Source organism: Dunckerocampus dactyliophorus, chromosome 20, assembly GCF_027744805.1.
Source record: "Dunckerocampus dactyliophorus isolate RoL2022-P2 chromosome 20, RoL_Ddac_1.1, whole genome shotgun sequence".
Taxonomy (NCBI): domain Eukaryota; kingdom Metazoa; phylum Chordata; class Actinopteri; order Syngnathiformes; family Syngnathidae; genus Dunckerocampus; species Dunckerocampus dactyliophorus.
This window is the reverse complement of record NC_072838.1, coordinates 4965567-4988405: the sequence shown is the minus strand read 5'-3', so window position 1 is coordinate 4988405 and position 22839 is coordinate 4965567. Positions and strand designations below refer to the sequence as shown.

General features: G+C 38.9%; 1 protein-coding gene, 1 long non-coding RNA gene and 2 other non-coding genes across 5 annotated transcripts; all 4 read right to left on the bottom strand.

The window, feature by feature from the left end:
- Positions 1-243: 243 nt before the first annotated feature.
- Positions 244-14737, bottom strand: c20h6orf47 (chromosome 20 C6orf47 homolog). Of its 2 annotated transcripts, none has more exons than XM_054764484.1 (3): positions 14488-14736; positions 12990-14258; positions 244-2021 (listed from the first exon to the last, which is right to left on the bottom strand). In XM_054764484.1, exon 2 carries the CDS (start codon positions 13910-13912, stop codon positions 12998-13000), a length of 915 nt encoding a protein of 304 aa, XP_054620459.1. In that variant the 5' UTR covers positions 13913-14258; positions 14488-14736; the 3' UTR covers positions 244-2021; positions 12990-12997. The 2 variants fall into 2 exon arrangements, with proteins under 2 accessions (XP_054620459.1, XP_054620460.1); XM_054764485.1 differs by lacking the exon at positions 244-2021 and adding an exon at positions 9144-9973 and having other exon boundaries at positions 14488-14737.
- Positions 14738-16084: 1347 nt separating this feature from the next.
- On the bottom strand, positions 16085-22732 carry LOC129173676 (uncharacterized). The gene is made up of 8 exons (XR_008567270.1): positions 22642-22732; positions 21937-21977; positions 19836-19870; positions 19422-19494; positions 17969-18046; positions 17743-17783; positions 17433-17467; positions 16085-16298 (listed from the first exon to the last, which is right to left on the bottom strand). It is a non-coding gene; the product is annotated as an uncharacterized LOC129173676 (long non-coding RNA).
- Positions 17632-17701, bottom strand: LOC129173705 (small nucleolar RNA SNORD52). The gene has a single exon (XR_008567283.1). It is a non-coding gene; the product is annotated as a small nucleolar RNA SNORD52 (small nucleolar RNA).
- On the bottom strand, positions 21826-21895 carry LOC129173706 (small nucleolar RNA SNORD52). The gene has a single exon (XR_008567284.1). It is a non-coding gene; the product is annotated as a small nucleolar RNA SNORD52 (small nucleolar RNA).
- Positions 22733-22839: the final 107 nt, after the last annotated feature.

The window sequence follows — 22839 nt, the reverse complement described above, 5'->3', positions numbered from 1 at the left end:
TATGAGAATAAAAATTACAAGAATGAAATTTAAAAAATTACAAGAAGAAAATAAAGAAAAAAAGAGCCATATTTTTAAAATGAAAATAGTCAAAATATTAAGAGAAAAAATATTACGAGGAAAAACTCGTAATATTACGTATAAAGTCAATATTATGAGGAAAAATAACATCATTTTAGTAGTATGCAATTTAAATCTTTAAAAAAAAAGTCTTTTTTTTTTTTTTTTTTTTTTTTTTTTTACAGTTGTAATATAATAAGAAATAAACAAACCAAACTAAAAAAGTAAAACATTTTGGAAAATTAGGTTGGATGAAAAGTTGTAATATTATGGAAATAAAGTCATAATATTGCAAGAAGAAAAATTAAAAGAAGAAAGTTGAAATTGGAAGTTGATATTAATAAAAGGCTTCTTCACTTATATGATAAAGCTGAGATGCGTTTTTTTCTTTAAATATATGTACTGCATACAAAATATCAAAGTGGCAAAGTTGCATCCTTTCATTTTTCACTATGTGATCCTCGCTAGAAGAGGTTTGGACACCCCTGCTTTAGTGGAACGCTGCCTCTACTGCTGCACAGCCCATCTATTGACTGGTGCTCCTTGGGTTATGTTGACCCGACCTTCGGGTTCATGCCTCCATACACACCCCAATAAATGAATTCAGGACTTATCTTTGGTCCATCAACATTGAACTAGCTAACGGATGAATCTGCTTGCAGCAGGTGGATACTGTCCACTGTGTGTTTCATGCACTGCTCCACCGAGTGAATAACCTCGCTTATTTTGCACTTGGTTGTGTCTACCCAAGTGTAAAGCAGGCTCTTCAGGTGGAAGCGTGCTGAGAAAAAGAAAAGCCATCATCATGAAAGTGAAAATGGACATCCTCATAAGCTCTGACAGAGGAGACATGTCCACCAATATCAGCCGCCCTTTAGGTGGAACCGTGACGTCTATCACTACGAAAGCGACAGGGATAACTAAGGCAACATAGTGCTCTTATTAGTGACATGGAAAGGTTGCTTGTGAAGAGGTGGTCATCCTTCAGGACGAGCCTGGGACAATGTTTTAAGACGGTAGAAAGGCCTGCAAAGACAACTTTCATTTCATTCTTGGATTTCATCTTTTTAGGACAGTCTTTCATGAGTTCTGTGTACAGGTTGGGTGACTTTGTTCACTTAGGTAGAAGACTCCATTCCATCTTAGTCTAGGAACAGAACTGATGCGTAACCCAAGGACACCTGCATTCCTCATACTTATTATGGGCCTGCCTGTGGAGCAATAGCAGCGTGTAAATGCTGCAGAGCAGGAATAGAGGCTGCTTCAGGCTGGAATTACCTCCTCACATTCAAATCATTTCATTTGGAAATCTGCCTCATCATGATGATGATGGCAAACAACAGCAGGTGGTGCTAAGTGGAGTCATCCTCCACCACCCCCTTCAGGCACACAAGATGTGTTGCAGCACATTGATGCTGCCCAGGTCAAAACAGTCTGAAAGGCAAAGCCCAAAAGCCACCAAGTGGTTCTCAAATTGTGGGCCACAAGTTAGCAACAGCTAGCAGGCCCATTTCAAATTTCTGAAGGAATTTTTCTAATTTCATCAATGATTGAGTTCTGCTGTGATTTTCCAATCTCAACAGCACCAAAGACCCCGCGACCCTAATTAGGATAAGCGGCATAGAAAATTGATGGATGGAACGGCACCAAAGATAATTGCAAGGTTGCAACAACGTGTCTCACAAGTCTTTGGCTCAGGGGGCTTTTCAAGAACATTCTAGCAGGTGTCCAATAGTCTTTGATGACTGTGGTACATGCTCCACCTTTCAGTGTCTTTGTTCTGGTGACCACTATAAGATAAGGTTAGAACAGATGCTTCTCTTCTATAGCACAGAAGGTGGTGTTGAAATGCAACTGCTGCTATTGTGTAATAAATGTGCAATACAATTTCAAAGTGGTGCACGCCTGCTCCTCCTGCTGTGATGTCCTCAAGGATGCTTGGTACAGCTGGAATTCATGCCCTGAAGAAGACACAACACAGAGTACACTTAAGGATTTGGGGCATTTGACTTGAAGAGAATTAACCACGAAACCTGAAATAAAGAGGTATTTCGTGACAGTAATTCTTCCTTTGCAGCAGTTCATTGGTTCCAGACCCAACTGTGATAAGTGAATTTCTGTAATGTAGGATTCCTTATTTATAAATCAAATACTTTGATAGAGCATAGAAAACCTGTTTAACACATTCTAAATATGTTTTTTAACATTAACATTTCTAAAAATGAAATTGCCCCCCCAATAAACACCTTCATACTCCTATTACCCAATATAGTTAAATATAATAAGACAAAACAAGACACAATATAGACTCACGTTGCAGTTTTTGTACAGTAGTACCTGTGGTGGCTATTGTACCATTACTGACACCTAGTGACCAGTGTAGAATACTACATATCACAATCACAGGCGTATTTTGTCATTTTGGGGCCAGACAAACCCAGCCACTGAGGCCCTCCACTGACAAGTTTTTTCATTTATTTTTATTTACATTTTTACAAAAGGTATGCAATTTAGGCCACTTTTTTTTGCTTTTGAAATATGTTAGTTACTGTATCTGTCAGCTTAAGTTGCTAGTTACATTGTGATGTTTATTTACACCCCTGCCACCCCCATGTTTCCTCTTGCCTTCTACTCTTCCTCACTCCACTGGGGTAACTCCACATCAGTTTTCTCCAAACTGCGCCAACAAGTTTGTTTCGCTCCCATCTTTCGGAGTCAGTCTGCACATGTGCCGTAACATGGAATATTCCATTGCATGACAAGGGAGGGGGAGCAGTCGACGCGTTCGTGATAGATTATGCATTTGGATGTAGTTTTAAGCATGTGAATTAACACTAAAACAGTAACATGTTCTTTAAATCGAAGGAACAAATCCATAATCAGTTTTTATGAGATGTTTGGGGCCCCCTGGAAATTGCCTGTGTTTGCCTAATGGTAAGTCTGCCTCTGATCATAACATCTTTCAGTTTTTCTAATGCCTTATATCAGTATTTTAATTAATTTAACCATTTTTAAGCTTGAATATGCCTCATTTAGGCCCAAAGTAAGTAACATATGTGGCCGTATTCAACCATGAAAAAGCAATCATTTATGAATGAAAATACTGTCGGCCCTCATTTATAGCGGTTAATTGGTTCCAGACCCAACTGTGATAAATGAATTTCTGCGATATATTAAATGAAATATTTTTGTAGTTAGAGTATAGAAAACCTGTTTCTGACTTGAGCCCTGTAGACGTGAAATAACATCCCTACAGTCACCTTTACACTCCCATTATTCATTGTTTACACTGCATTGCAACTCTTATGCTGCAGGGACTGGAGACGGCCCGTAGCTAGCAAGCTAACCAGTTAGCCTCATTTATTTCTTCTAAACTTAAGAAGCCAAAAATGTTCCACCTCCACACGGAATGGGAGGAGAACCTTTTCTCTCTCCATCATGTCGGACATGCCATGGCTGACTTAATGCAGTGTTAAGGTAATGTAATGTAAGGTAATGTTGTGGGGAAAAAAACTTCTTCAGAAAAGAGAACGCCTGAAATAAAAGAAGAGGTCAGACAAAGACAAAAACACATACACGTGTATGGCAGTCTGTAGATGTCTGGCCAAGAGTGACCTTCTGTGACTCTAGCGTGAGTGACTCTTATAGTGACTCTTATACTCCATAGCATGCAAATAAATTACATTGCAAAAGAAAGGACACATTCTTGGTGCCACTGCGTCTACAGGGTAAGTCTAAAGAACTTGCATCACAAGGAGGCTTCCTGACTGCACCCCTTATAAATCATGCATACAAAGAATTACATTGTTTGGGAAAAGAATTACTTCCCCGATGCTACTCTGTCTATGGCATCAAAAGGTAATAGTTGGGTGTCAAGAGATGTTTTCAGGACCCCCTACTGGCACTTACTGGGGAGGCAGCCTTTGAGAGGTAGCCTGACTAAACAGTGGTATCAAAATCACTTAGGTTCTTACATGAATAGCTATAGCATTGTACACTAGGTCCCCAACTTACGAACATCCGACATGCGAACTTTTGGAGATACGAACACAAGCCGACTGGTCTATTTTTTCATGTATTTTGCCTTTTAGTACTGTAAGCCCATATTTATACTGCTTCATGCTTGACCAGTAGAGGGCACTGTGACACTGCTAATGGGACCAACAGGTACAGGAAGCCGCTGGGGAGAGAAAGCTAAATGGAAAGTTAAATTGTAGCTGTATGATACAACCTGGACAGAGCGTGTGATTAAAGTTTATGAAGAGTTAATAGGCCTGCTTAATTCTACACCACCCACAGAACACTACCTCTTTTAGAAGAGTGTAACGACGATGACAATCTGTCCTTTTTTCCCCAATATCTCCTCCTCCTCCACAACGACGTATGCTCCACCACTCCTCTTCAAAGGTAAATAACAATATCATTACGTATTATTATATCACTTTTATTATTGTTTTTTTCATTAATTATCCTCATTTAATATTACTACTGCATCCAAACTCATATTTACATACATACGCATATACTGTATATGTATACACGTACTGTACATGTAAGAAGCCAAAAATAAGAAAAAACATCACAGAGCTCAGCCTGTGAGCTGCAAGAAGGGACTGAAGAGCCGCAGGTTGCCAACCACTGGTCTAACTTAAAACACTTCAATCAAAGAGGAACAGTACCCAATCATTACAGTATTTTGTCTAAACATTGTTCAATGCTTACTACATAATAATCAGTATTTCCGTTCAACAGTAGTTGGAATCTTGTTTAGCATCATTAAGCCATTCCAGAAGATCGGACTAACTGAAACCCACTCTAACCAAATCCATTTTTCCTGTGAGAAATCATGTAAATCTAATTCATCTGTTCCAAAGATCCAGACATGTCAACACAAAATATGTTTCTCTAGTTTTACAATCATACTTTTACATGCACAAAACATATACAAACAGTTGTCACCACATCACAGTTCCACTTTTACTTCACTGTTTGTTTTTTTCAAACATATATTATTTAATAAATCACCTTGTTTCCTGTTTGAATACACATACTATTAGTAGTAAAAATGCATATTTTAGCAAATAGTATATATTTTTGCCTAAATTAAGTATAAAAATGGCTAAATGAACTAAAAACCATATATAAAGGTATTAAGAAGACAATTCAAATTGTGAGTGTAGTATTCTACAATGGTCACTTGGTGTCAGTAATAGTTCGGTGAGACAAGCAACAGACTTGATCATCGGAACAATTATCTCACAACAGGCAAAATATTAATAATAATAATAATAATAATCATCATCATCATCATCATCTTCTGTTGTGAGATAATCATAATAATTATTATTATTTTTATGCCCGAGAGGTGCTTTGTTATTGGACTTCTGTGCTCGCCACAGATCGTCGATAACAAACACTACGTTCAAGCATAAGGGTGTCCACGTGCACTTGGCACCAGGACACCCTAAGCCGCACTTCCATGATTCACTTTGTGATCGTATCTTCAGATTTGCGGCCATACGTTTCGGACACTCGGGTGAAGAGAGGGGCGGACCTGTCAATTGATCACCACCTGGTGGTAAGTTGGCTCCGATGGTGGAGGAGGATGCCGGTCAGACCTGGCAGGCCCAAAAGTATTGTGAGGGTCTGCTGGGAACAACTGGCAGAGTTCCCTGTCAGAAGGAGTTTCAACTCCCACCTCCAGGAGAGCTTCGACCATGTTCCGAGGGAGGTGGCGAACATTGAGTCTGAATGGGCCATGTTCCACGTTGCACCCTGGTAGAAGGCCTCGGGGAAGACCCAGGACACGTTGGAGAGACTATGTTTTTCATTTACTGCAACACACATTTACTGCGACACACGAGCACAAATCTTATTTACTGTATTTCTTATTATACCTAATACACTGCCAAAAAAATAAAGGAACACTTAAACAACACAATGTTACTCCAAGTTCACTTTCGTGAAATCAACTGTCTACTTACGAAAACAGATTGACAATCAGTTTCACATGCTGTTGTGCAAATGGAATGGACAGCAAGACACGCCCAATAAATGGGTTAATAAATTTGATTTGCCCTGTACTGTAAAACAAATTTAATTTCCATTGATAATTTTTGTGTGATTTTGTTGTCAGCAGATTCAAATGTGTAAAGAGCAAAGTATTTCATAGGAATATTTCATTCATTCAGATATAGGATGTGTTATTTTAGTTTCCCCTTTATTTTTTTGAACAGTGTATATTGAGTAATAAAAGGGTAAAGGTGACTAGGGTGTTATTTCATGTTTAGAGGGCTCTAATAATGTTAAAAAATGTATTTAAAAGGTGGTAAACAGGTTTTCTATGCTCTAACTACCAAAATATTCCACTTGGAACACTACTAAATCCTACTTGCTGAGTCAATAAATGCCAACCCCCAGCAACTAGTTGAGGTAATAAAATCTTCTTTTCCACTATCTTCATCGTTGTATGGACTTGTTTGTAACATTCTAAAATGCTAAGAGCCAGCTTAAGAAAGCAAGTGCCTTTTTTTCACACTCCCAAGGTGAACATTCCAAGAGGTTATTTTTGTGGGTGTATTCCTCTGCAACACACATTGTGAAACTTGAAGCAGCAGCACGACATCCTGCATGACAACATGTTTACTTTAAAAAATGTACTTTAAAAAAAAAGACATCCAAAGTTGACATTGGCTATGTCTAAATCCGGGGTCTGTAGCCTACTAGTCCGCATTTGTGGACTGTATGACATCATCATGCAGCAAAGGACAGCAAAGGAAATCATTGGATAGCAAAGGCTGTCCAAATTAGAAAGTACGCAAAGACTCCTCCAAATGCTTCCGACAAACGTATCCGCCTTCTCAATTTAAAAAAAGTCTGCCTTTAAACCATCCTTCGTGGCCCATCATATCTCAAGATTCTTTGTACACTTCCGCCCAGCCCTTAAAAATGTCAACGTTGTGAGATGTCAAAGTGGGAGAAGCGTAAGTATTACTATATTAATAAATATTGGTTGGTTTGTTAGTCATTTGTGCAAGCAGACAGTTTAATGTGCAGAGCCTTTGAATGTAAAGTCTTAAATCTTTCTAAGACGTAAAGTTTCACTTTGATCTTACTACTGTGATTATTTAAATACATAACATTTCATATTATGTACATAAATGCAACAAGATGAAATCATTATTTGTGTTTGTGTACATCACGTGTGTTTTATGAATGTTGGTATTTGTGTTAATGTGAGCTTGTGTTTAGATTTCTCTTGCTTCTGTCTTTAGAGACGTCTTGGAGGAAATGCACAGGCTCACAAGCAATACAGTAAACCAACAATAAAAACATTAAGTATGTACAAGTTCAGATGATAATTTGGCAAACAAAATGATATTTACTGTGATTTTCATCTTCCATTTTAATTGCAAAGACGGATGATTAGGGAGGATATGCTGCCTTACAAATGATTTACTATATTCAACTTCATTTTTACAAGTAAGGTGTAAAGTACAGTCATGTATAACTTAGCGTTACATTTTAGACATGAATGAAAATACAGAGACTATTGTTGTATTTCAAATAAAGATGATGTGAGTATGACTGCATATGTGTTCCATCAACAAAGATGTCTTGTGTCTTGTCAGTAGGACATCACGTGGACTGGTGCATGTCTCCACTGTCCTCTACATTACCCATCAAGTAGGTGTGCAAAAATGATCTACACTGCCATGTCACGAACCCTTTTCAATGAAAGTACTCTCTCAATCATGTCTACAGAAAAGATGTCCACCATAAACTTTATAAAGAACACAAATAGAATAGGATAGTTTTAAACTACTAAAGATAATCATGATCAGGATGGAGCTCCTAACTGACGGCCTTCCAAACTTTCTCCTCCTTTGGCTTCCTGCACCTCGTCATTATTTCACCTGCCCTCCAGCTTCAAACTGTGTCTTGAGACACATTAGAAATATGCTCACTTATGACGCTGCACAAATTTATTTAAACTCAATGATTGTCTCTCATATTAATTATCGTATGTCTTCTCGGTCTCAAGCAAATAAAACAACATTAAAGCCAGTAAAATCACTTTATAATCAGGCTTTAACGAAAGACACAAAGCCTTTAAAGCATAATCACTGTCAGATCTGCAGTCTCGGTGTACAGCTCGTAATAACTGTAGACTACCTCAAAGAAGCTCAGCCTTTGCAGACAGCCTTTTCTTTTAGCGCCATGAAAGAACGGAATAACCTTCCAGACAGTTTAAAACTACTGTATGTTCTGACCTGGACGATTTTTCTCAAAACACAAGGAAAGTACAACTGGGAAACAGTAGTAAAGCTGTGTCAACATTAATTATAATGTCATTTACAAAGTAAGGTGATGTAATAATTTCAAATTGACTTGAGGCGTTGTGTGAATGGCTGGAGATAGGTACAGTATATGGCTGTATTGATGTTGAATGTATTTTGATTGTATTTTATTGATAATGACTGTACTTTATTGTTTTGGAGAGGCCGTAGGTGTGAATTGGCAGCCATGTTTCCATCAGTTTACCCCAGGGCAGCTGTGAATACAGATTTAGATTACCACCACCAGTCGAGTTCACTTCACTGTTATGCGCTTTGGGTACCTTGTAAAAAGGCGCTATATAAATTCAATGTAGTATAATTATTATTATTATTATTGCTACTACTACTATTATGGGTGCACGGGCCAATATGTGGGAATTATGACATCTTACTGATAAATCCGTTAACATTATGAATGGCTCCGATAACCCATCATTTTAAAAAAATGCTCCAATTAGGCGAGATTACCCGTACCATGCGGGGGTGAGCAAATCAAGCGCTCCTTTTTAATTCTGTCTGTGCCGTTAATGTCCTTTCGTAACTTCCCCTAAGATTGTACTTGTACACAAATGTTGACTGTTTCAAAGACATTTTGCGTGCTAGCTGTACCAAATGTGCAAGAACCCCATTGAGCACACAAAAAACAGGCTCCTGAAACGCCACATTGCTACATGCTGGGGCATGTAGCAATGTTGTGCCGTGGCGTTTGAAAAATGAACAACATTGCATGTAGCAATGTTGTGCCGTGGCGTTTGAAAAATGAAAAAGGTTTGCCAGAGACCTCTGCGACGTCACACCGGCTGCTCGGAGCGTGTGCCCAAATGCAGTGCACCTCGCCAGGTGGCTCCTCCCACTCCATAGGGTATATAAAAAAAAAAGTAGACTCTCCAAAAAGTAGCCACTAAAGTTACAATTGAATATTTTCATGAAATTTCTTTATTTGCATATGTTGGTATGGACATCATCCTTCGGTCCATACCAAAATGTATTGCATAATTGCATGCATGCCTGAACACAGGCCTGTTTTCCCATGAGCAAAAAAAAAAAATCCCCCAAAAAACTCCAAAAAGTCTTAAACGTGATGCAAAAGTCTTAAACGTGATGCAAAATGAGAATTTTTGTCCTTCTGTGCTGCAATACTCAGATTAGCCCTTTGTGTCACGCTATTTGCACTGGGGTAATGAATGTAAGTTTTGTCAACTTGGTCCTCAACATGATCTCCATTTCTTTGGATGCACAGTTGCGCTCTCCACCGCATGTCCTGCACTGCTTGCCTGATCATTTGACTCATCTTCATCTGCCTGTCCCCCCGGAGGATGTTACCTTCAGCTCTGATTCTGTTCTCTGTCGTCGAGGTCATGTGATGGTGTCACATACACTTCAGATTTGAGATGGCCCCACAGAAAAAAAGTCCAGTGGTGTCAAATCAGGTGAACTCGGGAGCCATTCCACTGGGCGGTTCAAAGCAATAACATGGTCACCAAAAAGCTCTGTCAGCCGATCAGTTACAGTTCTCCTCCGGTGTGGTGGAGCACCATCTTGGGCCCATCAATCATGTGCCAACCGACCATTTCCTTGAAGACGAAAACACAGCATTGCTCTGAGAGTACAAACAACATGCTCATCCAACATTCGGAGATAATTCGTCATTGTTGATGTTGATGCAGAAAAAGTCCCATTTCTTGTCGGAATAATCTCATCTCGCAGAACAAAACTTCTCATTTTGCATCACAGTTTATGACTTTTCCTTAAATTTTAACCCTTTAATTTTTTTGGAGGAAATTTTTTTTTGCCCACCGGAAAACAGGCTTGTGTTCAGTCATGCATGCAATTATGCAATAAATTTTGTTATGGACTGAAGGATGATGTCCCTACCATCATATTCAAATAGATATTTCATGAAAAAATTCAATTGTGACTTTAGTGGCTACTTTTTGGAGAGTCTACTTTTTTTTTTTTATACACCCTGTACACTTCGGTTCGCCTGACCTCGTTAGCGGCACACTAGCTGCTAGGAGCATGTGTCCTAATATAGTGCACTTTGCTGGGCCACAGGAGTTTGCTCCCTCTGCTCTACAAGTATACTCTCCTATTCTCCTGATAACAGTGATGTGGTAGCAGTAATGTCATGATATTTGATTTGGACAAATCAACAGGTACAGTTTCTCAAATCCAAATTAGTTTGAGTTCTTCTTACTTCCAGGTGTTCACAAACTACAGTTAGATCTAAATTTTACAAAAGAAGATATTTTTTAAATCGGTATATCAGTCTTGAGAAGCAGAAGGTTATCGGTATCGGTTTGAAAAAAAATATATTGTGCATCTGTAATTATCATTATGAAACATTAAGAGAAAAAAGTCACAATTTTACAAGAACAAACTTATCAGGAAGGGGGCAAACACTTTTTCACCACTGTAACAGTATTCCGTATCTACAGACATCACACAGCACAGCCATAGGCTGAAAAACTGCAGTGTCTGTCTCCAAGAAGAATCCTTCTTTTCAGTCTCAGTGGTTTCACACCATGCAGAGAATGTCACGCTTGATTTTCTTTGCCAACCCAACTTAAGTAGCATCGCCTCTCTGGCTCCCGTCTTTCCTGTTTGTCAGTACACTGACATGCACTAAAAAAGAACTCATTATTGCATGAATTGTCTTAAAAGCAGCTTTTAAACATGCATGTAATCACCCCAATTAGATGGTGTTCAGCTTTTTAAGGACGGGATGGATTAACACACCCAGATGATGTGCTTGGAAACTGCTTGCTGTGCATGTTTTTGCGACCAGAGCGGATACGGCGTTTTGCGCATGTGCCAGTCTCCACGGCGGGATACAACGCAGAATTAATTACGGCAATGTGGCACATGAACGTGAAGAAAAACATAATTCAGTCTACCGTTAGCAGCTCATAAAAACATAAATAGAACAGCACAGGCATCCCTCGCCACTTCGGGGTTCAAATTTCATGGTTTCACTCTATCATGGATTTTCAAAATAAATTATCACAGTTTCGTGGTTGACTACGGCCTATTAGTAAAAAAATATGCATGTTAAATCGCATTTTACATATTCTTGGCTTAAATGTGCCTGAAGTGCTTCTCCAATAGTGGGATGGGCACCCTTGGGACGTAGTTAATTGCCTGGGGGCGGGGGGGAGGGGGGGGGGGGGAACTTTCAATATTAGTACAGTCCTGCCAACGTGTATGAATTTATCGTACTCAGCATGCAATTTGACTCTTTAATACGCGTGTATGCCTCACTGCTCTCCAGTTTGTGGCATTTTGCTGGTTTCAGTTTCAAGTTCAGTCTGTACAGTACAGATAATGAATAAGGTTGGGCGATAATTTGTATATACCTGTATAAATTCTTCCAATGATAAGAAAATGACTTAATGATTAAACATAAACAAGCCAAGTTGATGACTGCGCGTCGCGGCACACTGTATTGCTGTAAACATGAGGAGAAGGAACGTTTGTGTGGGGAAGTATTTACTCGGCGGACCGCTCAATTGTGGCACAAAATCATTATAAACACTAAACTGCCTCCTATCGAATGAAACAGGTGGAAATGGCGATAAACCAGCAAAGGTTGGCAGAACCTGCTCTTACGAGTGTGAAGCTAGCGAGTTTAGCTTACTTTAGCATGCTAGTGTGCTTGTGTGTGTGCGACTCAGGCTGGATGAATATATTTTCACCGCGTTGTGTTTTGCCACTTTAATGTAAGGAGCGTTTTACAAAGCCCGATGCTGACGTGCAAGTTCTGAGTGAAAAAAGACGGGAAGCATGTTTATTCTTGTACCCAGCTTGTCGTACAGACATTCTGAACACACAGAGAACACACTACCGGCCTTCAAAATAAGAGTGCCGTTTGCCATCTAACTGTGTAAACAAAATAAGAGTGCCATAAAAAATTTAGCATATGATGAGTGTGAATGGTTGTTTGTCTATATGTGCCCTGCGATTGGCTGGCGACCAGTCCAGGGTGTACCCCGCCTGTCGCCCCAAGTCAGCTGGGATAGGCTCCAGCATGCCCCCGCGACCCTAATGAGGATGAAGCGGTATAGAAAATGGATGGATGGATATGCAGATGGAATTGCATCAGTGACTACATCTTCATTAATCACAAGCATTACAGTTTGTTGAAGATTTTGTAGCAATGTGTGCAGGCATCCCTTTAGAAAAAATAGCCAGTTTGTTACCAATAAATAAATGTGCTTTACAATTTGGGACGAGTGTATTTAATTGTATGAGTTAAGGTTTGTAGCTTTTTATACAAGAATCCACTGAATTTAATTATATTGTCATATTGTGATACATCCCAAAAATATCGTGATACATGCTAAGGTCCATATTGCCAATCCCTGATAAATATCAGTTTCTCAACAGTATCTCAAATCAGGGTGGGTGCAAAAACATTTCTGTCCCTCAGTGGGGGCATGACAGAAAATAATTATTTGTGGTTGCAGCTTCATGTTCATCATGCCCTTACTTTGGAATCATCTGCTGTACTTAATGTCAGATAAGATAGACAATAACGTTCACAAAGTGGTACAAGGATAAATTAATAAATAAATAAATAATGAGGCTTACCAGAAGCTTTAACTTGTCTTCATCTTGTCTTTTGAACAGATGAGCTTGTCTTTACGGTCTTCATCTGTCAACTCCATTTCTCTGTCCTCCTCCTTCATTACTGCTTTATCTTCTTCCATTCCAAAGAGCACACTCTTTTTTACACTGACAGAGATCACTAACGCTTGCACAATGCCGTAGATCAAAGCAAACTCAGGGAGATGCTCCTGGATCAGCCAAAGTAGTCCTGCCATTCCCACCGTAGACACAAAAAACATAGCCATGCCATGTAGCCAAAGCTTCAGTGGTCCCTGGATCCCCAAAATCTCCAAGATCAACTTGACAGGAGGCGAGACAATCCACAGGAATCCCACCACAAACAGGTCAAACAAATGGCGGAGGAAGTTAAAGCAGATCTCATAGTGCTCCGGAAATAGTTCCACATTTTGGTTATGCACAAAGAATCGGAAGGGTGATGTTAGCTTGGAAAGTGGTGTTGGGGATGGAGGAGGTGTTCCATAGTCAGAAAAGTCCCCGTCAATGTCCCGATCACCACTCTTCTTGTGACATTTTTTTTGCCGGAGTCCACTTGGCTGTGTTTTCTTTGTCCAGGTAAGGTAGGCCGTTGGAAGATATTTATTCCACCATTTTGGAACATGTTGAACAGTTGCTTCTGGTTCTTGCTTCCCTGCTCCAAGATCTTCAATTTCCACAGGCTGAAGCTTCTCCTGAGCCTCCCAGTACTCGTCCTCTACAGGACTTTCTTCTTTTTGCCGATTCCAGCCTCCCCAAATCCAAGAAGTCCATGTTCTTGGATTAGCAGTACCTTCACTGGTGTCACTCGCTCTTTTGACCTCAGCTTTGGCCAATGCATCTTTTTCAGACACAGTACTTCTGCCCCAGGGGCGCAGCCATCCCCAAGCTCTTCCTACCACAGCTGTCATGCTTCCTCCTTTAATGCTGACAAATTCTCTACTTCAATTGTCTTACTTGTTAGTTAGATGTGGAAGCTTATTGGAAAAGCACACGTACTGGCTGTCAGTCCAGTTAATACAAAAATATCGGTGCGGTTCTGTCAGAACACCGTTGCATTGCTTTATAGTTAACACAAAGAAAATACGGTGTTTGCATATTTTGCTTTGGGCAACACCTGCTATTTCAGGTTCCTTGAATGCGGAAGTAAATGGCGGCCAGATTCAATTCGTCGATTTGATGTTTTAACGTCATCTAGCCGACTTTATTGGTCTGCAAACTTGTCCAACTTTGCCGGAGTTGCTTCACTCCACGTATCTGTGAATGTGAGAAAACAATGTTGTTCAAACCTCGAAATCGTCCTTCCCACGTCGACTGTTGAGGGCAGCTAATGCTGCACACATCTATTGCGTGTTTGCTCATTTGATACAATACAAGTTAACGACTAATGGAAGGCATCTAGCATAACATAAGTCATGAAAGCTGCGTAAATACAAATATAACCACAATAAATGCTAAAATCGATTCTTGCAATAAAAGAGATCACCTTCATCGACGTTAGCCCAGTGTCACTGCTAGCTCTTCTGATAGTTCGCTTGCATTCCTGCTACTCCACCCCGAGGCCTAATCCCCAAACTTCGGGATGTTGTCATTGGCTTGCCAGTCAAGAATTTTTGAGTAGTTTTTAATTTGTATGAGGCTTGCAGTGGAGAGGGTAGCACGACTTGCCAGTGAAGTCAACACTAGATGCACAATGGAGATGCGCGAGTCATTAACGAATCGTTCAAAACTTGTTTTTCCCGATCGAGACTCGTCTACACGATTCAAAACTTGTTGCACATGCGCTGTCTTGAGTAACTCGACTAATTTAAGTACCCGATTCATTGGAAGTACTCGCTGCGCAAGAGTTTCGTCACGAGTGCCTCGAGTATGCGATTCACTTCAATGTGTGATTTATAATAAGTTGAGTCAGTAAAAGGAATAGTTTCCCATCACTAATGCGCAACACAGAATACAGAAGAGACGGCGGACAACCGGTCTAGGATCCACCTTCAAAACAAAACAGCTGACCTGTTATGTTACCATATGCAACTCCAAATGTAGTTTGGCCTTGTCTGGCTGTACCACAGGGGTTGTCCAAAGCACCGCCGAGGAGTCATTTGCGGCCTATGGGCATTCGAAAAATGTTTAACTTAAAAAATAAAATAAAAAAAAACAAAACATAACAGCACAAACGGAAAAAATAGCAATTTTATAAGAATGTCAAAATGAGAAAAATATTGTAATTTAATCAGAAAAATGCATAATTTTATTAGTATAACATATGACAAAAAATATTTTAGTAGCATAAAGTTGAATTAACAAATATATATATTTAAGTTATAGCATGAGAAACAAAAGTCATTTTTGGAAACTTAGGTTGTGGAAAGTTATTTTACAAGAAAAGGGTCAAAATATTATGGGAATAAAGTTAGAAACACAAAATTTAAAGTAGCTGGAAAAGTTATTTTAAAAAATGTAGAATTGGGAAACAAACTGTTGTACATTTACAATACTTTTGGGATAAAATGATGTGTAAAAAGTTATTTTACGAGAATAAAGTTAAAATATCACCAAAAACGTACATTTTTTTCCACCTATACCACAAAGCCAATAAAGATTTTTTCTTGAAACACAGTATGTGTGTGTGTGTGTGTGTACACACTGTATATATAGCTCCTATATAGCATACTGTATTTTACAAATACCAAAGTGCCCCATGCACCCTGTCATTTTTCAGGAAGTGGCCCTCACCGGAAGAAGTTTGAACACCCCTGGCCTATACATTGACTCATTAGTTCTAATCAAATATATTCTATGATTTACAGTAGCTCTTGAAATGGATGTTCCAGCTAGTCAAATATTCTACCATTGTACTGACCTGGATTGTCACTCAATTTTAAATCAGCATATTTGTGTGACATTGTGAAGAAACTGAAATGTCAAATTGTCTTTTTTTTTTTTTTTTATTAGTTCTCCAATTTGCCAGTTGCTGCAGAATTACAATCTGTGGTCATGAAAAAAGTCTTAAGGTTAAAACAACCTGTCAAAACAAGAATTCAACCAAATACTTTTAAAATCAACACATTTAATAAAAGAAAGCAGATTGTTGAGTAGCTTTATTAATATTGATTTGTTAACAATAAATTACATTTGTTGGGTAGATAGTCCACCCAAATTCCTATGCAAATATCAAAACATCTATGCAAACATCTATGCAAATACAACTGAACATTTCAGCCCCTTTCCATTATTAGTAAATGCATAGCCTTGGTACAGGAGTGTTGTAAACATCAAGCCGTGTGTCTTCACAATTACCTGTGAAAACAAGACAGTTAATCATTTATGCTGAAGTTGCAATTCTTGGGAAAATTGATAACCAGTGGTCTGAGTGTCTCAGTGCGCTGCGAGTACACTTCATTTATAAATCAGTACATCTCAATTTGACTCATCATTGACAAAACAGACCATTTATACATCACATCTACAAACAAGTCTCATATTTACAAACCAAACTAATTACATCAGAACTGTCTAATTTATGGAGACATTTGTAACCACAAAACGTAACACAAGGACCACCTATACTTATTTATACCCTAACAAATACATAGTGCAGATGTGCACTGGTAAAACATTTACTAAGGGTCTAATGCGGTCAACACGGTCTGTAGAACTTCAGTTTTAAGGTCACCGTTTTGTTCAATGAGTGAACACAATGCAAATCCAAATTGCTTACCTTTTATGTAAACAACTCCAATAAATACAATTCTCAAAGTAAAAAAAAAAAAAAAAAAAAAAGGCGCATACAGGAAAAACTGAAGGATGTGCCACTTTGGTATCATTTATGCATTGAAGATAGTCAAAACAGACATTAGGTTTGGGTGGCAAAGCAAATGAGTGCACTCCATTTTACTGTATACACTGTTCATTTATAGCAATACACGACAGCCTTATTTCTGTCTTAAATGGCTTATTTACGCACTATGTCTACTACAAGTATATTAAGCAATATGAATGTAAAGGTGACTATAGGGGTGTCAGTTAATGTCTAGCGGGCTCTAATAATGTTAAAAAGGGTATTTAGAAGGTTGTAGACAGGTTTTCTATGCTCCAACTACCAATATTTTCCATTTATAAATAAGGAATCCTACTTGGTGGAAATTCACTTACCACGGTAAGGTCTGGAACCAATTAACGGCCATAAAAAAGGGATTGCTGTATTTATCAAGTGACTTTGGGGAAAAAACAACTTCCTGTGGTCACTTCTAATGTGTACCAATTGGTAAATTGGTACGCTTGTTTACCAAACTGAACGATCCATAGTAAAAAATGTGGTTACAAATACATGTATCATTACATCCACAACATTTATCATTGGTATCAAGTTGGCATCTGAACCCTGCAATGGTTTCAATTTATCCATCTTAATTCTCACCAAAATATACTTACATCTGTATGGATAGAATCCTTTACTGTGCCAGGAGCTGAAAAATAAAAAATATTGCTCAATAATGTGACAGTCTTGAAAGGCTATAGACCCATTGTGTGCCACCATAATGCATGCCACGTATCCTCATGACCTCTGCACTTACTGTAACCCCCCCCCACTAAAAATGTGCATTTACTGGGTTAAACCAAAAGTGTTTTGTGGTCAGTGCACTGTGAAAATAACTTCATGCTGTTTTTCAGAGACTCTAGTCTATAGCATCATCATTCCACATTTAAGAGTAGGAACATGCTTGTCAGTTGCCAAACATACCTTGCAATACAGCAGTAGTCCCATCGCACCACTTTCCACGTCTGAGAAAGTGAAAATATATATGTATATTTATCTGTTGTGGACTACACAAAGTAGAGTAAAAATCCATAGATGCATACTCAGTGTACTGTACAAAACAGCTTCATTGTGTATTCAGAGACTCTAGTCTTATGATTCATCATTGTAGCGATACAATACATTAGTCCAAGATCAAAGAAATACCCACCATCCACGCAAGAGTTGCAAATCCTGTACGCAGCACAGTTCCTGCTCTACTTCCTGGGATATTGTATCCAAGTGTAACCTTCAACAGATCCATACCAAGTAGTGTTAGCATTGTTACACAGCATCTATGGTTTAAAATAGGTATGGGCCTGTACGAGATTCTGGCATTATGATAACCTTGGGCAAAAATATCACAGTTTATAGTTTCACGGTATGATAACAGCTCTAAAATGTCTTGGACATTATTATTGGGGAAAAACTAAAAAAAAAAAAAAGTAATTTTCACTTAAGTGGGGCCGCACGGCGGTCTAGTGGTTAGCACGTTGGCCAATACAGTAACAGCCTGGAGATCGGGAAGATTTGGGTTTGATTCTCCCTTGGGCATTTCTGTGTGGAGTTTGCATGTTGTCCCCGTGTGCGCGTAGGTTTTCTCCGGGTACTCCGGTTTCCTTCCACATCCCAAAAACATGCAGGTGAGGTTAATTGGCGACTCTAAATTGTCCGTGGGTATGAATGTGAGTGTGAATGGTTGTCTGTATGTGCCCTGCGATTGGCTGGCGACCAGTCCAGGGTGTACCCCGCCTGTCGCCCGAAGTCAGCTGGGATAGGCTCCGGCATGCCCCCGCGACCCTAATGAGGAAGAAGCGGTATAGAAAATGGATGGGTGGATAACTTAAGTGCAACATATGCATTTAAAATAGCAAAAAATAGTTGAATAATTTCTACTGTGGCTTCCTGGAACTCAAGTAGTCAGATATTTTTAGTAAATTAAAAAAAAAAAAAAAAAAAAAAAAAAGTGCCCAAGAAGGTCACATTTAAATGATAAAAGAATACATATTTTAAACTCTTAATGTTACATTATTTCATAGTGGCAGGTCACTAACACTTTCCACAAACTTGCGTGTCCGGGTCATGTGACTGTTGTTGGCAACTGAGATGTTAAGTGGTTGTTGCTTGTTCAGTGGAGAGTAAACACTTTGTACCAATCATCTTCCACTCTGGTCTCCTTAATCACATATCCACATTTGGTGACCCTCCATGCGAGTAATGTCGACCGACAACAGCACAACCGTACTTACGTAGCTTAATGTTAACGAGGCAGCTAACAACGTGTGGGCTATTCATTGCAGATGTATTGCAACACAGTGCATGCATGTGGTTTCAACCGATCAAAGCCCAACACAAGAGGTGACGACGTATTTCCACGTAGTGGCCGTGCTGGACCTCCACTTTCTCTCATACCATAGAAATAAACGATATGACGCATTAGCAGGTTTGAAACAGTGACTTTTTCATACCGTGGTATATCTTGAAACTAGTAACTGGCCCATGCCTACTTTAAAACCATTCATTGTAAAAGCTGTTTGATAGGAGTCTTCATGGCAAAACTACAGCAAAAATGAACAGTTAGCATCCAGGCTACATAAATCTTGATAAAGGATAATACCACTCACTTGCTCTCATCCACCTTCACGTTGGGGTTTCTGTTTAGACATGCTGCCACCCATAAGGAAATCCTTACAGTTTCTGAAATTGAACCAATTCAATACAATTTAATGCTCTAAAAATAAGTTAACTTCATTGCCACACAACATGCTACACCCATACAACCCTTTAACGGAGTCACTTAATACAGCGCAGCCCAACCTTTGTGTCATACCCAATACATAATCATTTTTTATGGACGTTAATTGGTTCCAGACTTAATACACAAAGAAAACCCCTCTCCACGTAATTCTATTCCTTCCCATGAAGTAGGATTCCTTATTTATAAATTGAATATTTTTGTAGTTATAGCAGAGTTGGTATCTTAATTCTGCCATGCTCTTAACATGTACCCATCTAATTTCCAACCCCAATATACTTACATCTGAATGGATAACATCTTTTACTGTGCCAGGAGCTGCAAAATAAAAATTCCAGGTCAATCATGTGACAATTCCCAAATTAACTTCAGAAAGACTGTTGCAACCCATTGTGTGCCATCACACTTCACATTTGTTAAACAGAGTATCTTGTGTAGGTTTCTACGACAGAGTATTAGGGCCACATTGAAAACAGAGATTGACAATAAAGTCGTACATTTATGAACAAACAAAATCAAATTTACGAGAATAAGGTCGTAATATTACAAGAATCAAGTCATTGTGTCATCATGTCAGAGGAAAAATATAGCTCTTCAGGAAGGAAGGACACTTTCCTCTCGCTTCAGGCAAGCTTTTCTACTTGTAGAAAAAATATTCAATTGTTTCATGGCTGCATCATGAACTCTACTACTATAGAAATTTGTTCCCCCCATGTTCGTTTGTTAAACTACTATTTCACGATGAATTGGAAAATGTGCCCATTGCTGAAAGCTTTTTAATATGTTGCCTTGACTGCGACTGCATTGTCTTTTGCATAATCCTTTCCATTTCGCGTATACAGTATCTGTAATGTTGTATAGCAAATGCTAACTGGATGTAACACATGAACGCTACGTAGCTATTTTCACTGACATATTGCTCAATTTATGCACACAACTATTAAGGAATAATGTTTTATCTTTATTTCCACACTGATTTGAATTGTGAATTACTGAATACCATCAACTTTTTGATGACCTGTAACCTTTAAAACTGTGAATGTGAAATACTAATCACTAGTATTTAGTATAGCAGTTGCAAAGTTTACCGGTTAGATTTTATATACGCTATATGTTTTATAGTAAGAGGTAAATAATTTTGATTGTGTGCACCCCTGATATACATGTACAATGTACATAACTACTCATGTATAAATAAAATAAACACGCACACATATTCTCTATGTTTATAGTAGGAGATAGATCTTTGGAACAAAGTAGCCCACATGCTGAAAAAGTGCCAGCACCCCTGTGCTATATAGAAACATGTATATCGTATTATTTACATATTGACCACAATTAATTTGAAATAAAATATTTGTCAAATATAAAAACTACACCAGTTTGAAAAACATGCACCGGAATCACCTGTCTGCCCTGTTGGCACTTGACAGATGAGTGTAAGAAAAGGCAGAGAGAAATGCATTTAAAGTTAATTAATGCATTTGTTGTTCTGCGGCCTGCGGAACACGACCCTAATGTTGAAATTTTTACAGTTAAGTTAAAAACGTATTTTTATTCCTGCCAGAGCAGCGGCACGAGAGCGGTGGCAGGACGCCTCTCGTGCAGCCCACCACCACAGCTTCAAAAAAATCCTTGGGGAAACGCTGTTGTTGTAACAGGCATCGCCTGAGACAGCTATGAAATTGGGGGACTTGTGACTTTTGGCCTTAGGTAAAATGTAATATTACAACTTTTTCTACAACTTGTTTTCTTCAACCTACAACGGAGTATTATGGCCACATTGGGGGAAAAAAAAACTGATTTCAAGAATGTCGTAAATTTATGAAAAACAGGCATAATTTTACAACTTCAAATCATCAGTATTTTTTTCAATGTGGCCTAATACTCTGTTGTTTCAGTTAATCTCAATAGCTCTGCACATAAACCCCCAAAATGTGTGTGTCAATACTGAAGCGGTTCTATATTTTCTGTCATGCCTCCTGATATCTTTATCTGTACTGTACAGACTGAACTTAAACCTGAAACCAGGAAAATGCAACAAAATGGAGAGCTGTGAAGCATACAAGCATGTTCAAGAGTCAAACTGCATGTTGAGTACAATAATGTTGGACATGTTGACAGGTCTGCAGTAAGATTCAAAGTACTCCCTGCCTCTCATGCACCGTGCCCCAACCCCGAACACGGTGGCCCACCCCCACTATTTGAGAAAAACTGCATTAACAGTCAAGTGTAAAAAAATGGCTGTGATGTGCAAACCAAAAGGTGTTTTGTGGTCAGTGCACTGTGAAAACAACTTCATGCTGTTTTTCAGAGACTCTAGTCTATAGCATCATCATTCCACATTTAAGAGTAGGAACATGCTTGTCAGTTGCCAAACATACCTTGCAATAGAGCAGTAGTCCCATCGCACCACTTTACACATCTGAAAAGGTGAAAATATATATGTATATTTATCTGTTGACTACACAAAGTAGTAGAGTAAAAATCCATAGATGCATACCGAGTGTACTTTACAAAACAGCTTCATTGTGTATTCAGAGACTCTAGTCTTATGATTCATTATTGTAGCAATACAATACATTAGTCCAAGATCAAAGAAATAACCACCATCCACGCAAGAGTTGCAAATCCTGTACGCAGCACAGTTCCTGCTCTACTTCCTCGGATATTGTATCCAAGTGTAACCTTCAACAGATCCATACCGAGTAGTGTTAGCATTGTTAAACATCTATGGTTTAAAACCATTAATTGTAAAGCAGTTTGATAAGAGTCTCGTGGCAATCTGCACTAAAGATGATCTACCAGTTAGCATCCAGGCTACATAAATCTTGATCAACTGTGTTGTACTGTATGACGATCGTTTAACAGCACTCACTTCCTCTCGTCTCGTACTGTCTGAAATTAACAATAAAATAATGAAAGACCGCTCCGAAGGGCCAAAATTCAACCTTTCATTGCCTAACCACGTGCTACACAACAGTGCTAAAAATATTGCCATACAATACGACATGCACAAGCCTTGAAATGTAATGAAAAAAGAAAGGCTAAAAAGTTCAATTGGTTGTAGCGCTATTAATTATACATACACAGAAAACCGAAGAACACCAAGACTCTTCAATCTTTGAACAAAAGAGAGGGCGTGGAATGGCTGCCCTAGCTTTTAAAGCGGGGTCCTTCATACCGTGCTATAGCTGTTCACGGCAGTGCCTGTTACTGGAGCTCCGTACACGCAGTGCAACACAGGAAATTGATTTATTCTGTACGCAGATTTAAACCATATATAA

Coding starts and splice junctions, on each gene's coding strand:
- c20h6orf47 (XM_054764485.1), bottom strand. CDS start 13,912: ATGACAGCTGTGGTAGGAAGAGCTTGGGGATGGCTGCGCCCCTGGGGC.